Below are 21,154 nucleotides of genomic sequence, written 5' to 3'. Positions count from 1 at the left end.
GAAACAGTACAACAATTTTCAGATTAAAAAATAAAGTTCAGATTTTTTTCTTTCGGTTCAACCAAGTTTATGGTTGAATCTCAAACTGAATTAAAGGAGTATGAATATTTGTCCAAGGTACTGCATGTTGCTTTCTACAGACAAAACTGTTAGAAAGAAAAAAGTTGGCAAATTACCACAAATTTATTTGGTGAACAAACGTCACATGAAGGGCTTGAAGCAAAAATACTTTAGCTGCATAAGGAGGATGTGGCTCTTGATTTATGTTTAAACTATCTGAGTGAAATAACCAAGAGACATTTGTTTGTTTTATTTCCAAAACGTTCTTTTGTTCTACAGTAATGCAGACTGTGCACTGTACCTGTACAAATACCCCAAGTATCTGAACTGCAATAAATGATTAACTTCTACTTAACTCTGCAGACCATTTTCTGTGACTAAATCATCATCCAACAGATTAAACTTGGAGAAGCACAGAAAGCTTGACGCTTAAATGTAGCAGGTATTCACAGCACATGTGCCAGATGTTTAAAATCCTGCTACTATGACAACATATCCTGATAATTAAATCAACACAGCTGAATCTCTACGAGTAGCCTCCCGGGTTAAACAGCTTGATGACGATGGCTTCGTAAGGCTGCAGTTGGAGAGAGTGCAGATACGTTGAACCCATGTGGTTCATTCCTGTGCTGGCCACAAACACGCCCTTTTCAGGCAGACCGGGAGCCCAGGCCGGATCCAGGGAGAGCGGCTCGGGCCACGTGTTGAGCAGAACGAGGAACTGCACGCAACCCCAGGAGCGCAGGAAGGCCAGGAAGGGACGAGGTGAAACGGAGGAGTTGGAAAACGAACGCGAGGAAAAGTTGTAGGTGGCGTTGAAGGGGAGGAGCATCAAAGTGCCGTAGATGAGAGCTTCTTCTCTGGACTTGGAGTGGCTGAGAGTGGAGAAGAGAGCAGCTTCCGAGTGCTTTGACTCTTTGTCCTAAAAGGTGCAGGGCACAGGAATGAAATACATTTTTAAAAAACAGTAGACAGCAAATAGTGAGAATAATCCTTAAGAAATCTAGTCACACATTTACTCTGTGGGGAAATAGCGGTTCATTTGTTTACATGAGCCTTTTGGGTTTTAAATCCGACAACGTCTGGACTGCTAAGATTTTACCCATGTGTGGTCGATCTCTTCCCAGTATCTGAAAGCAGGTGAGCCTGGCAGAGTCATCATCAGCACCAGGAATAACCTCTTCAGCTCAACAGGCACCTCACCTCCAACCTGCAGATGTTACAAAATATTACTGGAAGACAGTCAACACCACAATTAAAATGAGTTGGGAGCAATCTAAGTTTTCCAAACATAATTTACAACCAGATTTAAGGGGTTGCATTTTTTGTTCATCTCATATGGCAGGGGTCTGCAATCTTTACAAGTCCAAGAGTCAATTTTGCCATCACTCCAGCTAAAGAAACCTTATTTAAAGATGAAAATGTTAGATACCCTTCTAAAAGAAAATAAAAAGATTTTAAAAAATATCTACTATGAGAAATGTTATTTTCTAAGACACAATTTTATTTCTGTTTTCAAGTTTTAAAAAGAAGAAGAAAAACTTTTGAAAAGAGGATGAATGCATTTATTACCAGGAAATTCTGATACTTGTAAAAAAACAAAAGCAACCTAACAGCAAGGAAAATATATAAAATATATAAATATATGACAAGTACTTTAGGAACCAGTCTTTGTGGAAATAAAAACATATGGCAACTAAATTTCTTTCCAGATTTCAGTTTTAAAGTCTTGTGTGAGTGCAAATAAATTTGCATTTTAAAAGGGGAGCATAGTCCTGTGAGAGACGGGAACAGAAATTAAAGGGGATGTATCTGGATCTATAAAACCAGAACAAAGTCAAAACTTGCTTCATTCAAAAAAGTGAAGCCCTTTTAAATGTCCCCAGTTTAAAAGGGGACATTTTGCATTTTTGCAGGACCTGATATAAAGTTGTTATAACATTGTCCTAGCATCAAGGCTTGAAATGAAAGGAAATACCAAAGTTGCAAGTAAATAACTCAAATCTTCCAGCATCCTTAAATATAGCTATTTTATATTACCATGTTAAAAAATTTGCCCTTCAATGAATAAGCTACATTTCAGCTCTTGCCTTAAAAAAGGCCAAACACCATCTAGGTGCTCCTCCTATTTAGTATCTACATAATAAGACTATACACGTATAAGATTAGTTACCATAAATATGCAGATGATGCACAGCTCTATGTTACAATGTCATCAGACGACCACAAAGCCATTTAAGAACAAATCAGTTCCTGTCACCCAGTTCTAAAGTCCTTTCGCTGGTTTCCTATAGAACTGAACATGCCACAAAAAAGAATCATACATCCAAGCAGATTTTAAAAGTTTTATAAAATCCCTTCTGTACACTTAAGTTATTTAAAAAACACACAAATTTCTAAAGTGGGGGATTAACCCTAGACCTTGAAAGACATTGTTCGGCAACTTTTCGACTCATCCTTTAATGAGTCTGGAGAATCTGTAATTCTCCAAAGTCCCGGTAGGAAGTTATTCGTTTCATCCAGATATTGTGGAGGGGAATAATGTAAAAGTCATTGGACTTTCAAGATCTGGAGTTGGAAACCACTGACCTAGACAAACCTAGTTGGATTAAATAAGCTTGCATAAAAATAACTTACTGTCCAGCTGGTCCATATGTCTTCCTGTCGTGTTTGCAGCCGCGTCTCTACAGCTTCAGCTACTTCCTCAGCAGAGAGAGGCTGCTCCGACTTTGGTAAGATGGACCTCATGACCACATTTACCAGCGTAAGGTTCTGAGTCGAGGCATTCAGCGGGCGCAGAACATCTGAGGTCTGTTCTACCAACAAAACCCTGCAGTAAAACATAGACTTGCATATTTATTTGCACATCTTACAATGCAAAAAGAAAAGAAAAAACTGACAGTAAGTTGCACCTTTCCTCCTGCTGAGTGCTAAATTCCTCAAAGACTCTCCTCCACTCCAGCAGAGTCTGATACGTTTAATACAAAAGACATGAATTCATGAGAATAGCGCTTGCACCAAGATTAAAGACATCAGTAGCGTATTTACCTCCGCCGAATATGCTGGATCAGAGTCACAGATGACAAATCCGGCCACACCTTGCTCCAACCAGAACCTTAATGCATCCTGGGGAAAAGAAAATGCCTGTTCATAAGCACATTGGTGTGACAAGCTGTTTCATGACCGTCGTTTTCACTCGTACAGTAGCTGAACGGTTCGACGGTTTGTTTCCGGGCATCTCCTCCTGTCCCATCAGATTCACTTCACATATGCTCAACACCACCCTTAGATCTGAAAGACCAAATTCCCAAACATGTTGGTGTTTATGCAGGAAAACTCCAATAAAAATGGAACTACAAAACCTTTTACTTACCTGCTTTCTTGCTCTCTGCAAGCAGATGTTGGATCTGAGCCTTTGTTTCCAGGGCCTCAGTGAGGTTAGCTGGAGTTGCCTTTTTATGAAACACACCCTGCAGGATTAGAGCTCCAACTCCCAAAGACTTGAGGTAGGGAAGGCGCTCACACACCGCTTCAGAGAAAATATTCAAGTTTAACCAGAGGGTAACTAATTTCTTTAAATACAACAACTTTTCTGTCTACATGAACCATTACAATCTGAATGATGGGTCAGCATTAGCAGTTGTTGTGAATTGTTGGTAGATAAATAGCCTCAGCCAAAACAAAAACATGCTGTGCGTCATCTTTTCCATCGTGTAAGATACAGTCACCTCGTGCACTGCAAAAAGAGACACTTTCTATAACATTTAATATTTTAAATGTTATGTATCAAACCAAAGCTAAAATGCTGAAGTAGAGGAAAGAAACTCCACATTTAGTAGTATCTTGAACTAATCATCTTCTGTGTGTTGACCTTATCAGCCTGCATCGTGTCACTGAACTTTGACCCACTTTTGTAAACAACAATGCTTTGGTTCTGCAAGATGTCTGAACTGTGACATTTTGCACAGTTCTCACATGGCCCAACTAGCATTTCACTAATTTAGGATGCGATTCTTAACTGAACAGTTCTTTTTTTTAAGCCAGTTTGTTTTAGATTTTCTTTGTTATCCAATCTGACAGCGCAGCTCTGCTGGAATTTACTTGAATTTTTTTTTTTTTTACAATTATATAAAACATAATTATGCTGGGTTTTAGCTATCAAATGCCAAATTAGGCAGAGCTTGCTAATTTTTAACATTGAGCTCATAGTAGAATACGAAACTTAGGTAGGATGCAATTGATATTAGGCTTACTTGGGAAAGACAGCAATTTTCTCAGTTATGTAGATTATCGATTCTGCTAATGCTAAACAGGATTTTGAAATTGATCAAATAGGTTTATGTACAATCCACCCTCTATGTTGGTTTGTTATTTCATCTCAAAGACAAGTTGGTGCAAAATTTCAACATGATGTCATTCACTCTGACCACTAGATGGTGGAACAAGTGCTTCAAATAAAATAATTGATTTGTTTCAAATATTGGATCAATAGGAATTTGCCTGCATTAAGACTGAACATGATTGGGTGGCATTTCCCAACAATGGACTGAAAGGGAATAATTCACAGCTCACAGTAGGTATGTAACATTTGTAGATATCATTTTAAAAGGCAGTAAAATGACCTAAAAATGACAAAGATTTTCCATGTAAGTTAGAAATCCATGCAGCCAATTGAAATCCCAAACTATGGATCAGCTTATAGCCCTAAATTTAGATTGAAATGTGTGAAAAGTTGTGACGCAAAACAGAAAATTACTCACAAAAACAGTCATACATTTAAAAAAAAAGAGAGAAGAAAAGACTGCCACGTGACTTTCAGCAAATATCAAACCAGATGATTATGGGGATAGGTAATTGTAAACAGGTCCTTTGGCTGATTTTTATTCATTTACGCAAATCTTGAGATCAATATTGTTTAAAGAGAAAGAAAAGCAACTCAAATGCATAAGGGGACCATGCAGTCAGTGACAGATTCACAACTGTCAAAATGCAGCTAAACCAGCCACAGCAGACGTGCAGAGAGAAAAACTACAGCAAACTCTCCACAACCATGCTCAACAGTTAACGAGGCTTTTGTTTTTCCCCCTGAACATCTCAAGGTTTGACATTGTTCCAGAAGTAGTAGATTGGTATTTAAATTTTTATTTTTTGATTAAACAATTTTGTGAAAATGCTGCTACATAAAACTGTACAAACAAATAATTTAAAAAACCTTCTCATCCAGTAAATTAGAATAAAAAAAGTGTAAAAAATTTTTCTACTCTACCGAGTCATTTTTTTCATAATTTAACATGTTTCAAAATTACATATTTGCTGTCAAATTTCCTCTCATTCTTACCGCTGATGCCCCCTGACCTCTCGTCTTGCCCGTGCGGGCTCGGCTCTGGCTGGACCTGGCAGAACAGACTCCTCTGCCACCATTTCAGCGTCGTCGGAACCGGTTTCGGGCTTATGACAACGATGGCGACGGCAACAGCGAGCACAGTCAACCATGCCAGCCAGAACAGCACCACCAGGTAACGGCGTACGGCCCTCCAGCCCGGACCTCCAGCGGCGGCCTCCAGCTGCTGCCTGTTCATTGGCTGCCACTGATGCGCCGGCTCCAGGGCGAGCAGAGGGGCTGTCTCCGAGGCGCCCTCGCCACCCGGCGGCCCGGCGTCCGGCACGCTGCCGTAACAGGCTTCTGCTCCCGCGTTCAGAGGCATGTGGACCCGGCTGCAGGTTAGTAAAATACACAACAGCAGAAAAATCACTGAATGTGATTAAAGGTCACAGACAGTGCTGCCCGTCCTCTGGTCACATCAACCCGATGACGCTTCTTTGATCTGCTCCTACCTTTTACACAGGTGATTTAAGCAGTTCATTTACTTATTTTCGCTTGTTGCTGGTCACGTGACTCAGACCAGTCCTGCTGGCCCATTATGGCAACACTCTGAACGTTTTCCACGTAGGTTTCCTGCAACATTTTATGTTTCCAAGACAACAACAGAGTCTCATGTATATCACTTTTTAGGTCAGGTATTCATCTTTTAGGCTTAAAATAGAAGAGGAATTTCCAATACAAAAATCAATCAAACTTCATATCAAATACTTAAATATAGACAATAAAATTTATGCAATTAATGTATATTTGATAAAAAATCTCCATATTAAAAAGAACTGTGCTATTATATAAATAATATAAGCTTGCTAAAAGAGCTAGTAATTAAAATATAACAAAGCTTATGAATATAGAAAGTAAATAAAGGTGGAATAGCATGGTTTTAAAATCATCCAGACTCTCTGAGAACTGTCAGAAATGTGTTACAGCCGTGTTGTGGCCCACATAGTTATGGGAAAGACGGGTTACTTTAGAGTTGTCTACCTGACTGTCACTGCCAGCCTGTGGTGATATTGTACTTTTGCACATTATTCCAGTTTTTGAGATGTACCTGTAATTGTGGTTGACTGTTGCTCCAAAACTTGCATAACTGTAATATTCAATAAAGAGCGTCAGCTTTTCCGCCTCTTTGCTATGCATGCCGAAAGTTTCAAAAACGTTTCACCTCCCAAGGACAGTCCTGTGTTGTTAAAATGTATGCTTTTCATCTTTGTATGTTTTTATTCATTTTCCACCTTTTTGTTTTATCATTGCATCGGATTAATAATTTTACTTCGGTCTAAATACAATATAGTAGCTTGTTTTTAAAACAGACACCAGTAAGTTATCTTTGGTTATTTTACATGAATGTGTACTGGAAATTATTCATTGACAATTTATCTTCCCTTTGAACTTAATTTCTGCTAAAATTTACCCACTTTACTGGAAAAAACTGACTGGTAGTTTAGAAATATTTGCCAGTACTAACACAAATAATATAAATCAGAAAATACCACAAACTAGGATAATAGGATATCTTTCTTAATAAGAAAAATACACATATTGTTATCTGCAGGCATTTCCTGAGAGCATAAGCTGGACTTATTCAGTCTTAGTCTTTAAAAACAGCGTCTAAGTTCAGCAGAAGGAAAATTTAATCTCAAATGTCACACTTGCAAGACTCGGAAATATTAACAATTTTGGTGAGCTTCAACATCAACGAGGTCTATATTGTCTTACACTGGAAAACTCAACCAATACTCACTGTTTGTCCTCCAGAAAGATCCAGTGTTTCCTTTACCTTCCTGCTTTCTGTTGTCCACCAGTGTTTCTGGTATAGCAAAATGTCGGAGTCTAATTATTTTATGATCTGACTTGTACGGATTTTGTTTGGCAAGAGGACAGACTGTCAAATACAAACTCTGCTCAGTTAATTAATACAGAGGTGTGAATCGCCCCCACACCACTACCACACATTCTGAAACCCCCATGACTGCTAAACATGTCAGCTCCTTGAAGACCATCGTAGCCTGTAGATGGCTTTAAATGGGCACGGTATGTTTTCTAGAGGTAAAATTAGGAAAAAAAGCAGATTTTTAAAATAACTTTTTTCCACCATCTGGCTTTCAGCTTTCACAATGTAGTCCAGGCAGTTATATATGTAGTTAATGTTTAGTAGCTGGCCTCGCCGTGGGCAACGACGGGTTTTGGACTCCTAATGATTGAACAGTTCTTCATCAAGGAGGGACGATTACACACCATTACTTTCAGGGAGTGTTAAAGCAAGGCTTGGCTGCACAAGTTTGCTTTTATTGTGGATGTTTTATAATCCGAATAAGGTTATTTATAAAAAAAAATAATATATACAACGGTATGAAAAAGTGTTTGGTCCCTTCCTGATTTCCTATTTTCTTTGCATGCTACTCTTACACTTATGTGTTTCAGAACATGAAACCAATTTAAATATTAGTCAAAGACAAGTCCAACAACATGAATGCTACTGTACATTAAGTAGTTACTTATACTCAGGTATAAGTGTGTGTTTGTGGATGGTTGTTTATCCTGTGTGACAATGTTCTGCCTTGTAATGGACTGGCGACCTGTCTGGGGTGTACCCCCCCTCTCTCGCCCATTGGTTATAGATTGGGAAAAAATGATCACCGACTCAGTATAAGCTGATAAAAATGCAAGTATACTAAATTATTCACAGATTAGATTTGACAAACATCACTGAAGGGAGTAAAGAGGCAGCATAATTCCATACAGCATAATTTATGGTAGAACTTGTTTTTCTGAAAGTTGCTGTCTGTTATGGACTTGTTTACACAAAACAAAGAGAGTTCATTGCACATGTTGTGACCTGCTACAGAAATGCTAATTCCTGGAAAAAACCCGCTCTCTTTCTCCTCTTGTGTCTCCACCTCTCACTTTCTTCAGTCATGGTTAATGTGTCTCCAACATTTTCTCTCTATTCATTTACCTCTGTTTCCCAAGACTTGAAGAAAACTATTTGTTTTCAAAGATCAAAAGAGTAACCTAATACACAGAAAATGTATATCTGTTTTGCAATATGGGTTTTTTTCTGTGTGGTTTGAAATTTGTCATTTTGTTCCTCATATGAAGAGTTTCTATGCCTGATGGCGGAGAAGTGTGGAGTAATGGGAAGTAGTACATTTGGAAAGTATTCCCAGTGCTTCACTTTTCCCACATTTTGTAATGTTATTGCCTTATTCCAAATTGTAATATTGCATTTCATAACACTCGAGATTACTTTACAAATAAAGTAAAAACGACTAACATCAAAGAACATTATATAAAATGGTGAATCATATTGAACAGTTGGGCTTTAAGTCTGTATATGGCAGCAAGTCTTTAACAATTATGTTGCTGTCAGTTACTTATATTCAGTGTTTCGGTCATGTTCTGTTTGGTGCCAACCACACCCTATGAAATGATGGCCCAAAAAAATCACACAAAAAAGGTGAATGAGCAAAAGTGTAGAAAATTGTTCTTGGGCAGCTGAAGTTTATTTGTAATTAACCAGATTATAATTGATGACAGTATGAACTCGAAATAATTCTGGTACTGAATCACAGATTACATCACAAAACCCTGTGATTTTGAGGTGCGGATAGTTTTGATTGCCGCCCTACTTATTAAGTTGAGTGTTAGCCTGAAAATTAGAAAACTTTTCTTACCATAACAAACTGTTAATACTTTGAATACAGAAAAACACAGCGTCAAAAATCAACCCAGTGAGTGTGTCTGATCCATATATTCTTTTAATTGACCAGAAAATAAAAACATGAGGACAAATTCAGGATATGCATCACAGGAAACATTGTCCTCTTGGTTAAATGCTCAACTAAAATGTAAAACTTGAAGCTAGTGTTGACTCTGTGGTTATGACGTTAGCTTGAGTCCTCCTCTGACCCGCCAATGTCCTGCAAAGTTGCAATTCAATGAGTTAGTCCAGTTGGAACGTCTAAACGTTATAAATCATTTCTAAATTGTAAATTGTTCCAATCCTGTAAAAATGTCCAATACCATTAGTTGATTTTAATTATTCCTCTAATTCTTGTCAAGGGCAAAAATTCTCACTTTCAATTTTTGGAATTTCTTTCCCTCCGCTACTCAATATTTTTCATTTTTGACTGGACAAAAAGATGAACATATTGAAAAGCAGTAATTGTGTTCCAAATAGTAATGATGACTGAATGAAATGCATGAATGCCTCACCATAGGTTCCTGCATCCTGAGATTCATGATGTGTTTCTGATAAGCTCCTATGATGCAGTCTCTCCTGCAAAAACAGATGTAAAAGTGGTTCAGTCCACACATTTCTGCTTTGATCTATTAAAGCTGACAGCGTTATGGATTATTAATCACAATGTCATTTAACTCACTTGCTGGTGATGCCTCCCCCTGGTGGGAGCCCTGGTATCTCCTCTGCAGCCAGGAATTTGATCACATACAGAAGGTCGGGGTCTTCATCTTTGGATCGCATCATCTGAATGATTTCTGCAGAGGCAACAATTTGAGATGACAAATGCATGCAAGGCGAAAGCAGTCTGATAAAAGTTAGTGTAAACTTCTGCAAATCCATCCAATCACCTTCCACTTTCATGTCAATGTGCTGCTCCAGGTCTGCCTCTCGCTGCAGTGCCTCCTGCGACACCTGGGGGGCGCCGGGGAAGCACACGATGATGATGCTGATGTTGTCCAAGCTGCCCTGCAGAGGGAAGCAGAGGATTATTAATGCAGGTAAGTCCAACATTATTCATACACCTAGAGGATGTAGAATTAAATTAGCTTCCGTTCAGCAAAAACATTAGTCCCTGAGAGGAATTGAGACAAAAGATAATGATTAAAATGATGTAAAAGGTGTTGGGATAGGTTTTGAAAAGTTAAAATTTTGAAGAGTTAAATAAACAACATAAAATAAAAATAATAATAACTTTAGCCATTGAACAAAGCATTTTAACACATAAACAAGAAAAGTTTTTTTCTATATTTGGTCTTGCTTTACTATGTTCCTGTGGGATTTTTTTTTTTTAAATAACTGTGTACAAGGCATTTCTAGGTTTTCTATTCACATTAAGATCTTAATAGCTATATTAAATAGCATTTATATTGTGACAAAGAGGTGTAAAAAATTAGTTGGCACCTTAATAATAATAATAACAATAATATAAGTTATTATTATTATTATTATTATTATTATTATTAACAGTGGTAAACCTAAAAAAAACCGTTAAATAAAATATATCAATAATCTAGTAGCTTTGCTACTCTCTTAATTAAATATTTCCAGCATTATATTTTAATTACATTAATTTTATCATGTGTTTCTGTTACTTTAACTAAAGGCTGAATGATTGATCAAATATTAATCAACCAAATGTGGTAAAAGAATGGATTAATAACTATTTACAAGTAGATGGTCAGATCTGAGTAATTTAGGCTATTGGCTTTATGGTCATTTGTTGCATTTGCAGTGTTTTAAATCTACAGTAATAACACATAATATAATTGGTGATGTTAATAGGCTACGGCATGTAGCTTTTATAAAATTCAGGTTACATCATGACTGTGTTATAACTGCAGAGCTGTGAGCGCTGAGGGTCAATCTACTGGAACAGGAAGTGTTATAGATACACTAAAGCCTTTCCAGGTGAAATAAATAGCAACACACAGAGGGAAGGATTAAAACTCAGAGGGGGAGTGTCTTCCACTCTCCTGCTGAGCTCTCGCCAACACGCTCACATTCAGTGTTAATCCCAACCATGTGCAGCTTTTCTTGCTCCAACCTAATGTTTAAGGATCTCTTAGTGCATCTATATATAGGTCAGGCAAAGCGCTCATCGGTATTTTTGATCATCCAGGAGTAGAATCCACTTACGTAACAATTAGGTGCGTCACTGAAAGCCTGCTTAGCTCACCTATTTGTCAGTGTGAGACTACTGATTCATAAATCTGCCTGCTGTAGCATTTAGTGAGCCGATAAACAACCACCAGTTGAGTTCTAGTGGAGTCCGTAGAGGTTTTGGTGAGTTGCTGTAAGTTCACTTCAGAGCAAAATACTGAAAAACACACTTGATTCTAGACTTGCCTGTTGAAATTATCTGTATTATAGTATTGGACTGAAAATAATATAGGACAGTAAAGTCTTTTATTAGTTTTGGCAGTTGCTAAAGGATTGCAATAATCTAATAAAAGGCAGTAAAAGGACAAATGAGTGAAATAATCAAGTCTGTTGTCGTGTGGTTAGGTTGGATATTAGATTTGCGATCTTGAATACTTACTATTTTGCCATTTATTGCTTTGATGTTATGGTTAGCATCAGGACAAAGGAAAAAAAACTAGAATGATATGTGTTTTTAGGTGGCATAAAGTAAACCATATTCCTTTCATGTAAAACGTACAAAAACAAATGTCAAAATCATTGGCCTTCTAATCCACAAATGATTAGATGCGTCAGAGATGCTTACTACACGCCGGACCCATGCAGAGCGGCGATGGAGAAACAAAGTCTGTTTGTGACGAAGCCGGCGGGAGGAGCTGCAATCCTACTGGAGGAGTGAATTACATAACCGATGTTTACTTGTTTATTTTGCAAACAAATCAACTAAAACAAATGTAAACTGTAAATTTTTTTTACATTCAGAAGGTGGAATTTAGGATGTTAATCTTATTTTTTGTAATTAACTGGCCCAATCCCAAAACTCATCACAACACTCTTGCAGATAAATGTTTACATTTATCAAACTGCTAAGCATTTTATTTAGAGATTCTCTCTGACACTGATTTCAGCTTTTCTTTTATATATGTCCTGTTAATTCATAATAACACATGACACATGAAGGAAATAAATGTGTTACAGAATATTTAATACAAGAAGCCAGCAGGAAATGAAGGATTTGTTCAATAATTCATATTTATTTCTAGAAGTATTCTACGGTGTGATTCCTAAATTTGTTGATTTTTCTTCCTTTTATCTACTCTTTTAGAAGGTCCTACTGAAATATTAAATCTACATCTTAATCACAAATTAAATATTGACACCTCTTGGTCCTTGTGTAATTTACGTTGGTCTTACGTCTCACCTTATAGAGGCAGAGGTCAATGACTTGGGTACAGATGTCTCTCAGGTCATCGCACACCTGGAGACGGTTCCGTATGAATGCGCACAGTTCCTCGTTACCGATGGCGTCCCACACGCCGTCGCATGCCAGCACGAGGAACTCATCTTGGGGTGTCCTTTCCAGTTCGTACACTTCTGGCTCTGGTGACACCAGTTGCTCTGTTTGTGGTCTCCAGTCCACCTCCTTGAAGTCAAAGTCTCCCAGTGCTCTGGAAACGGCTAGTGAGCCGTTAATCCTCTGCAGGGTAACCGAGCCGCCGGCGTTCTGGATCCTCTCCTTTTCCCTAGGATTAAACGGCTTGTGGTCCTCTGTGTAGAAGACCACCTGGCCATTGTGGCAGAGGAAGGTGCGTGAGTCCCCGCAGTTGATGAAGTAAATATACCGTGGAGAAATCATAACAGCTGCTGCGGTAGAGCCGCTTCTGTCCCAATTGTCCTTGCGAGCCATTTTGTGCATGTGGCGATCGATGCCCAGGAATCCCTCACGGATTCCCTCCTTCACCTGGTCAGGGTCCTCGTTTGCTTTGATCCCACCTGTTGAAAACAATACTTTGGCATTCAGATAAATGTGTGCACCGCATATGGGAGCAATGATTAAGTCTAGGGGTCAACAAGACTTTATAATATCCATTAGATTTTAGCTGTCTACATTTCAACTGGTTGCTTGGGACCCACTTGTAGGTTTTAAAATATTGTACTGTGAATCTAATGGTGGGTTTGGCATAAAACAAAGAGTTGATGGAGAAGCACTTGAGGCTCTCTGTTTGGCATAGTGGATGATCTCCTCTATAAGCCTTTTGGGTTAAGATTTATTAATTTAGGGAATTCCCAAAACATGTTTTCAAATTATTCCAAGATGCCTCAACTCTGTTCTAAACCCTTACAAAGGTCTCGTTTACCTGTTTTGTTGTGTTTCTAGTCCATAAAAACATGCAGTCCCAGTAAACTGTACGTTTTGCATCAGCATTCAACCATATTGAAGGTATTATCAACATTAGTTGTGTACCTGTTGTCAGGATATGATCCAGTAGGTTTCTGGAGCAGTACTGGGCCACTGTGACGCCTGCATGTCCATCAAAAACAGCAAAGTACGCCCAGTCCCCCAGGTCTCCCTTCAGCTGGGTCATGCAGGTGTGGGCATCTTCCATTTGAGCCCTCCAGCCCTGCATGCTGGCCACAGCGTAGTTCAACCCCAAACTAGAACCCCCTTCTGCAACATGTTTCTCCAAGTTGGGGTGGTCCAGGTAGGGGCTTGGCATTGCGTCTTCGTCTTCTAAATTGTCCTCCTCCTCACAGCCCCTTTCTCTGGATCCCCCTTTGAAGAAAAACGTTACCATTTTTTCCGTCTCTTTAACCAGCTGCCGGAGAAAGGAGGGCACCTCCACATTGCTGGCACGCCTGGCCGTCCTCATCACGCAGCGGAGCCTTTGCTCAAGCTTCCTGCTCGACCTGCCGGCGGCCCGTCTCCTCCTGGTGCTCCTCCGCCGGCCGTGTGTTTTCCTCAACAGGTCCAGGGCAACACTTAAGCTGTGCCAGCCCTACCAGATAAACTAATTGCTTTTAATACAAAAAATAAAAAACTAACAAAAAATGAGTGTTTTTAATTTAAAAACAAGAGTCCCGTTTGCTCATCCTTAAGCTGACTTGTACAATTTCCAGTGTCCAAGGTCCTTCGGTATGGGTCACAGTCCGTCTTAATCTCACTCCTCTCTCCACCTTGTTCTGACGGTCACTCTTCTATCAGTTAATCTGTTTAGTTATCCATCTTCTCTGCTCCACCCACTCATCTCTCTTTCTTTCTTATGAAACTCTACTGGATAATCACCTGGCCAGTGAGGCACAACAGATGACCTGCGTATGCACACATCCCCTGGATTATTAAGAGTACATTTTACGCAATGAGTCTGATAAAGGAATCCCATTATCAGACTAAGCAAAGGGATTGCATGAGTGATTTGTTTTGTATTTTACTCATTAAGCACCTTGCTGCTCTGTTTAGGGACAGTCTGTTACTTTAAACACGATTCATCTGAAGACGCTTAGGACATTATTGGACGTGTGAAGGTTTTATGGTTTAGCAGATGCAGTAGTATTGCTTCTACTGTAAACAATAATATCTGAACTCCACAGAAAAAGAACATATAAAAATATAACATGTTCAACATGAATATGTTTTTGATTTATGATGTCTCTTGCACAATATAGATGATTTGTTGTAGATCTAAAACACAAGTGTCTTCCATTTTCCCACTGGCTGTAGTTTAAATACAGACTCTATGCCTCCCGAGGGACTTTGGCCTGCTCTGCTTTTTAGAAACTGTAAACCAAACCCAGGTTTCTTGGCTGCTACTTCACAACTCAAAGTTTTAGCTTCCTTAACAGACTTCTGCAGAATTGAGATCTTGAGTTTGCTGCATCCACTCCTTGACCTTTTTGTGCTCTTTCTTTAGCCACTTACTTGTTGCTCTGCTTATATGTTTGTGGAGTTCATTGTCATGCTATTGTCACAACCCATCTTTAATGTTCTGGCTGAGTGACAAAGGATATTCTTTAAGGTCAGATATGACCCAGTTCTTTGGCTTCTTAATGTAGTGAAGTTATCATTTATCCCACGCAGAAAAACTGCCCCAAAGCATCTTATTTCCACCCCTATGCTAGACCATAAAGAACGTTTTCTTTGGGTCATAATTAGCATTTATCTTCCTCTAAACACAGTGGATCAAGCTGATTCCAAAGATCTTGATTTTGGTCATATTTGACCACCACAAGTTCTCATGACTTTTTCTGTATAATTTAGATATTATCTTAGGAATTGAAGAAAAGTATGCAGATAAGCCCTGATCTGGTCATTAACAAACTACTGTCATGTACTATAAGCTGTTCTGCAATCCCTTTTTCATGATTAGCTTGACCCTATGAGGCAACATGTTGACAGGATAGTTGATGACCATCCTGTATTTCATTCTTATTGAATTAGTCTCAACAACAGTGTCTCTCAGGTTCTTGTTGTCTATTCCAGCTCTGAGCAGATTTGGTCTGGTCTCTGATGTTCTTTAGCAACTGTCTGGCCTTTCCTGTGGTAGGGAAGATGCTATTAAGGAAGAAATTGACATACAGTACACATGAATTGAGCTTGTGGATGGATGATTGGATGTAGAGGAAATCATTGCTCTGCCATGTTAACAGTAGAAGCATAGCAGTGATAATGCCCCTACTAATTTTGTTTAAAAAATCTTAACCTTAGAAACAAGTTGTTTTTTTTTCTCGTACCAAATAAATATACTTCAATAAAAGGTTGGATGTTTCTGAATTGTCATTGTGACTACTGCAGACCTTTTACTCATCTTTACCAGGGCTGTCAAGAAATGTGGAAGGTTCTATGATTAAACGTAATTAAAAAAAACAAAACATACATCACAGTCAAATGCTATAAATTGTCATATTTGAAAGCACCTGAATCCAGGAAAGTTTTGTTAAATGACAGTTCTTCATGATATGAATATCACAAACTTTGATATTGTGACAAGAATAAATTTGCATTATAATTTGTAAATCCTTATGGAAGAGTATATTGTAAATTTATTTAAGTTAAAAAGGAAAAAAAAATCTGTGAGGTTTAATTGACTTATCTCCTTTCTATGTTTTCTTTTGTGTATTTTCAGCTCCTGACCTGGATAAGGGCTGCTTAAGGGCTGCTACTTTATGTGACACTCTTCTCATCCAGGTATAAATACAACTAAACCTTTTATTAACTTACCCTGATCTCTGACTGGAGGTCATCACTTTATTTGTGTTTGTTTGCCTCGAGTAAACATGCACACAGTGATCGCATTTGCACTCTGCTACTATAATCTCAGTCAGATGTGAAATGACTTCTCAATATCTGTGAAAAAAGTAACGCTAGTTTGGTGCTTGATGGCTGTGTGTGGTGATGACAGCAAACCATTAATATAAAACTAGAAAATTTCTGAAGAAATTTAAACGAGGCCTGCCAAAGTGTGCCTGTCGGTTGGCACACTTCGTGGGTGTTCTGATGCAACAAATTAGCATCAATGCTAAAGTAAGCTACAATGTACTCAATAGCATGTGGAGATTGACAAACATGTAGAGTAACATGGACTTATGCCATTCAGTATGTTGAAATTAGTGTACAAGTTAAAATGAGCCAAACTGCTAACATTAGCCAAAATGCTGTCAGTAGCATGTGGAGCATCACTCCATTCAGTGTACTAAGCGTGGCTAATAAATAAGAAAAATAGCTAAAAGCTTCTTTTAGGGAAAAGGCTGATGCTAATGGGGGCAGTGAAATGCAAAGGTTTGTGCTAATGTTAACTCACTGTCTTGCGCAGCAGGGCAGTGCAATAACCTGAGAGAAAAAAGATAGTAAAGGCTAATATTAGTTAGCACTACCCTGAGAGGAATATTTAGGCTTTTCTTTTGAAATTCCGTTACAAAACTTAACGCGGTGTCACTGTCGCTCCCCGTGATTAAGCTCATAATTACAACCCTCTGTACTGAATAGCTCTCTGATAGCAGACGGTGTCCATAAACAAATTTACTAAATATTGTACAATAACTGAAAACAGAGATGTAACTTCTATCATGAATATAGATTAGCCAAAAACCCTCCAAATTACAATGAAATACTTCTACTTCTGGTGGGCGACGGAAGTAACACCCTTAATCGTTTCCCCAGTAAGCCTCCCAGGAATAAGGTTGATAGAATGTTCAATTCCAATGACATCAATGACATCAGCGGTTATGACGTCACTCTATGATACCACAAAGGAGTCTCTCTCTTGAATGTAGCTGCAGACAGAGTTTTCTCAGACCTGTTCCACAGTTCTATCGCGACAGATCACTCTTCAGAGCACGTTCGAAATTAATTGAAACAAGCGGGATATCGATTCCAGATATTACACGCCTTTCAGAGAAGCAAGAATTTACCAGAACATCGACATGAAGCAACAACAGATTGCTTGTGAACATGAAGCTTTTCCAGCTGAGCTTTCATGGGTCGACATGATGGACCTCAACATCCAAGTCGACTTCGACGCAGTCATTTCTTTTGAAGATGACAGCGACAGCCCCGTTAAACCGGAAGATGAATCAGCAGAGATTCAGGGGGAATCAGGTCCTTCTGGCAACTTTGAGAGTCCAACATCATTGGAAGTCAAGCAGGAAACAACTCCCTCTGCTGGCTTCGAGATGACCCCCTCAGTGGAAGTTGTGGAAGAAACAAGCCAACACGTCATCAATCTCACAAAGCAGGTAGACGATCTTAAAAGCGAGTTGCAGAGTAAGATTTTGGATCTCCATGAGGAAAGAGACCGAAGGATTGCATATCAGGCTGAAGTCAAATCACATCAGGAGGAGATTCAAAAACTGCAAAAAATGGTAGTAAAAGAACATCACCTGCGAGTCAAACGTGAACATGAAAGAAACGTGCCAGAGATTAAAGATGTATCAAAGGTTTCTTGCTCGTCCAAAGTTACAGTTGACAAGAGCATTCTTCAACAGCTGGAATACTTCAAGAGGGAGGCTGAAAAATATGCCTCCCGCAACAAAGGTCTGATAGAAGTAATGGTTGAAGAATACAGAGTGAGACTTAAATACGAGGAGCAGCTCAAAAGTCACACAGAGCAAGCTTCCAAATTCAAAGCACAGGAGGAAACGGTGAAATCTCTGCAGGGTCAGGTTGCAGACCTCAAGGTGAAGTTAAAACTTGCTCTGGAAAACAACCGTCCTAGAGTCTCCACCCAACCAGAGGTCCCCCTGCAAATAGAAGGCTCCCTACGAACAGAGGAGTTCAAGGAAAGACAGACCTCCAATCAATCAGTGAGGTACGAGGAAAGACAGACCTCCAATCTATCAGGGAGGTCTAACAAAATACAGACCTCCCATCAACCAGAGAGGTACGAGGAAAGACAGACCTCCAATCTATCAGGGAGGTCTAACGAAATACAGACCTTCAATCAACCAGGGAGGTACGAGGAAAGACAGACCTCCAATCTATCAGGGAGGTCTAACGAAAGACAGACCTCCCATCAACCAGGGAGGTACGAGGAAAGACAGACCTCCAATCTATCAGGGAGGTCTAACGAAATACAGACCTCCCATCAACCAGGGAGGTACGAGGAAAGACAGACGTCCAATCTATCTGGAAGGTCTAACGAAATACAGACCTCCAATCAACCAGGGAGGTACGAGGAAAGACAGACCTCCAATCTATCAGGGAGGTCTAACGAAAAACAGACCTCCCATCAACCAGGGAGGTACGAGGAAAGACAGACCTCCAATCTATCAGGGAGTTCTAACGAAAGACAGACCTCCAATCAACCAGGGGTCTCCATGCATAGCGTGGCTCAGCCTTTGCACCGACCCACACCCAGGTTGCAATCAGAGGAGTCCACGCAAAGCCAAACCTCCACACAAACATGGAGGTCCGAAGAAAGACAGACGTCCATGCGACCAACCTCCACTGGTTGCATGAAGGGGCTTCATGTTGGCGTTGGCGTGAAGGCCAATCTATGCCCGGCTCGGCCGTTACGCCGACCCACCCCCAGGTGGCACTAACCTAGGTCATTATCCAAACCTAGGTTTTGCTAACACTCGGCATTAATTGCTTGATTAATTGATCTCTCTAAATTGTCCTAAGGTGTGAATGTGTGTGCGCAAGGATAAGTGTGTTAGATGATGGATGGATGAATTTTTGTTAAAAGTGTCTGACAGTAGAATATGAAACAGAGAATCTGCGAAAATGCATCTGGCTCTGCTACTATCCAGAAACAACCAATCAGAACCAAAAGGCAAACCTTTGGTTCTGATTGGTTTCTAATGCGTTGAATGTGTCTCACACATTCAACACATTAGACTACTAGTGTACTGCAGCTACACAATTGGCAGAAAAACACCCTAATATTATATCATCATTGTTTATAATGATTTAGAAAACAAAATGCTGTACAGGTTTGTCAAAACTATTTCGACCCATATTAGAACTTTGCATTGATTTCCTTCATTTTAGTAGCTGCGATTTTGCCTAATCCACACATTTTCCCTAACCCCAAACAATATTAGTCTATTCCTAACCCTAACCCTACCTAAAACTTAATTAGCATCTTACCTCTAAACGTTACCCCTGACCCAAAGCAATGAGTCCATCATATTAGGACCAAAGCCTGGTCCTAATATGATGGAACTAATGCAGTGTTTCTCAATTCCGGTCCTCAGGCCCCCCTGCCCTTCATGTTTCAGGTGTTCCCCTTCTGCCACACACCTGGATTGAATCTGTGGGTGATTAACATGCTACTGCAGTACTTGATGACTGCAGAAGAGGTCATGCTGTTCTGGAACAGCTGTTCTGAAACATGCAGAGCAGGGGGTTTAAGGACTGGAATTGAGAAGCACTGACCTAATGTGACACTGGACATATAATGGTGCGTTCACACCAAATGCGTTTTGAGCATCAGGCACAGCTGGTTTGCATTCAAAGTCTATGTGGAGGCGCGTCGAGGGCCATTGCGTCGCGCTTCAAGCCTCTAGAGCGGCGCAATTTGAACCGTTTGGAGCGTTTGACACATCTAGCGCATCCAACGCTTCACATAGACTTGAATATAAACCAGACTCGCCTGACGCTCAAAACATGTTTGATGTTAATGCATCAATAGAATGTTCAGTTCTACTGGTAACAATGATATCAGCAGTGATGACATCACTCTTTGATGCATCAAATGAATCTCTTTCTTGAGTGTAGCACACAGGCTGTTTTTCAGACCTGTTCCTGTTTCAGAGTTATAAGTTATAAGTTATGAATCTTCTCCAGGAGTATTGTTAAAATTATTTGAAGGCACAGAATCAGCCCAGTACAGGTTCACATTCTCAGGTTAGAGAGACTCACCTGGTATAAAGTTAATTTTTTGGTACTGGAATCGCATTTATTAATTTAATCAAAGCATGTCATCATGTCCAGAGCATAGTAGCATTTTGTTGCTTTTGCCACCACTAGATGATATGCATATAAGATATAACATAAACAGCACCATTCAGAGATGCAATGAGTTTATAGCTTTTGTTCCACCATGTCTGTAGTTCTGACGTTCTGCCATCACTGTGGTTCTAAAGAGCAGCTCAGAGAGGCAGACTAAATTCTGTCTATTTTGAGTCTAACTGACACTGTTTTGTGTCAGACTTTTGTTTTGAGTTAAATTTGGCTCGTTTTTTGTTAATTATGTCGCTACAGTTACTCGAAATGCCAACAAAAGTAATAGCTCCCCTCACGGGATTGAGCCGCACGTTTTGATATATATATTGTGAGGGGGCACGCAGCGGTACGAGCCGCATTAACGGTAGTAGGAAGGGGCAGTAATTTTGAGGTGTAGAACAATAGGGGCCTGCCCATAGCAATGCATAGGGATTCTATCCCTATGCATTGCTATGGGCAGGCCCCAATAAAATAGCCACAAATAGTTATTTGTGAAGAAAATGTAACATAAAATGGTCAATTACATAAAATATAAACGAAGTATACTAAAGTTTGTGGTTGTCTATGAACAGTTCTTTCTTTTAAGTTTTAAAATTCCATTTCACCG

At 39.5% G+C, this 21,154-nt stretch overlaps 3 protein-coding genes across 4 annotated transcripts in view; 1 reads left to right on the top strand and 2 right to left on the bottom strand.

Moving 5' to 3' along the window:
• Positions 1–164: 164 nt before the first annotated feature.
• Positions 165–7,539, bottom strand: LOC116707919 (4F2 cell-surface antigen heavy chain). 2 transcript variants are annotated; one of them, XM_032545621.1, is made up of 10 exons: positions 7,185–7,539; positions 5,896–6,016; positions 5,399–5,775; positions 3,434–3,589; positions 3,263–3,351; positions 3,109–3,186; positions 2,973–3,028; positions 2,698–2,890; positions 1,163–1,270; positions 165–982 (listed from the first exon to the last, which is right to left on the bottom strand). In XM_032545621.1, exons 2-10 carry the CDS (start codon positions 5,922–5,924, stop codon positions 587–589), a joined length of 1,482 nt encoding a protein of 493 aa, XP_032401512.1. In that variant the 5' UTR covers positions 5,925–6,016; positions 7,185–7,539; the 3' UTR covers positions 165–586. The 2 variants fall into 2 exon arrangements, with proteins under 2 accessions (XP_032401512.1, XP_032401513.1); XM_032545622.1 differs by lacking the exon at positions 5,896–6,016.
• Positions 7,540–9,183: 1,644 nt separating this feature from the next.
• On the bottom strand, positions 9,184–14,365 carry ppm1na (protein phosphatase, Mg2+/Mn2+ dependent, 1Na (putative)). Its single transcript, XM_032545549.1, has 6 exons — positions 13,570–14,365; positions 12,526–13,097; positions 10,034–10,151; positions 9,826–9,940; positions 9,659–9,722; positions 9,184–9,363 (listed from the first exon to the last, which is right to left on the bottom strand). The coding sequence occupies exons 1-6, from the start codon at positions 13,973–13,975 to the stop codon at positions 9,331–9,333; spliced, it is 1,308 nt and encodes a 435-aa protein (XP_032401440.1). The 5' UTR covers positions 13,976–14,365; the 3' UTR covers positions 9,184–9,330.
• rtn2a (reticulon 2a) overlaps positions 10,331–21,154 on the top strand; it is a 28,168-nt gene continuing 17,344 nt past the window's right edge. The window contains exons 1-2 of the mRNA XM_032545547.1: positions 10,331–10,341; positions 11,137–11,143. The gene's annotated coding sequence lies outside the window, so the exon portion shown is untranslated. The remainder of the gene's footprint in view (positions 10,342–11,136; positions 11,144–21,154) is intronic.

The sequence above is a fragment of the Xiphophorus hellerii genome, chromosome 18 (assembly GCF_003331165.1).
Source record: "Xiphophorus hellerii strain 12219 chromosome 18, Xiphophorus_hellerii-4.1, whole genome shotgun sequence".
Lineage (NCBI taxonomy): Eukaryota > Metazoa > Chordata > Actinopteri > Cyprinodontiformes > Poeciliidae > Xiphophorus > Xiphophorus hellerii.
The sequence above is the reverse complement of the archived record's forward strand: the minus strand, read 5'-3'. Positions and strand labels throughout refer to the sequence as shown.

Bases quoted from the DNA above. Each gene is read 5' to 3' on its own strand.
- ppm1na (XM_032545549.1), bottom strand. From the start codon at position 13,975: ATGAGGACGGCCAGGCGTGCCAGCAATGTGGAGGTGCCCTCCTTTCTC. The intron at 9,941-10,033 runs GTGATTGGATGG...TTGCCTCTGCAG, and splicing joins CATTGACATGAAAGTGGAAG to AAATCATTCAGATGATGCGA. The intron at 9,723-9,825 runs GTGAGTTAAATG...CTGTTTTTGCAG, and splicing joins GGGGGAGGCATCACCAGCAA to GAGAGACTGCATCATAGGAG.
- LOC116707919 (XM_032545621.1), bottom strand. From the start codon at position 5,924: ATGAACTGCTTAAATCACCTGTGTAAAAG. The intron at 5,776-5,895 runs GTAGGAGCAGAT...ACTAACCTGCAG, and splicing joins TTAAATCACCTGTGTAAAAG to CCGGGTCCACATGCCTCTGA. The intron at 983-1,162 runs GTAAAATCTTAG...TGCACCTTTTAG, and splicing joins AAGAGATCGACCACACATGG to GACAAAGAGTCAAAGCACTC.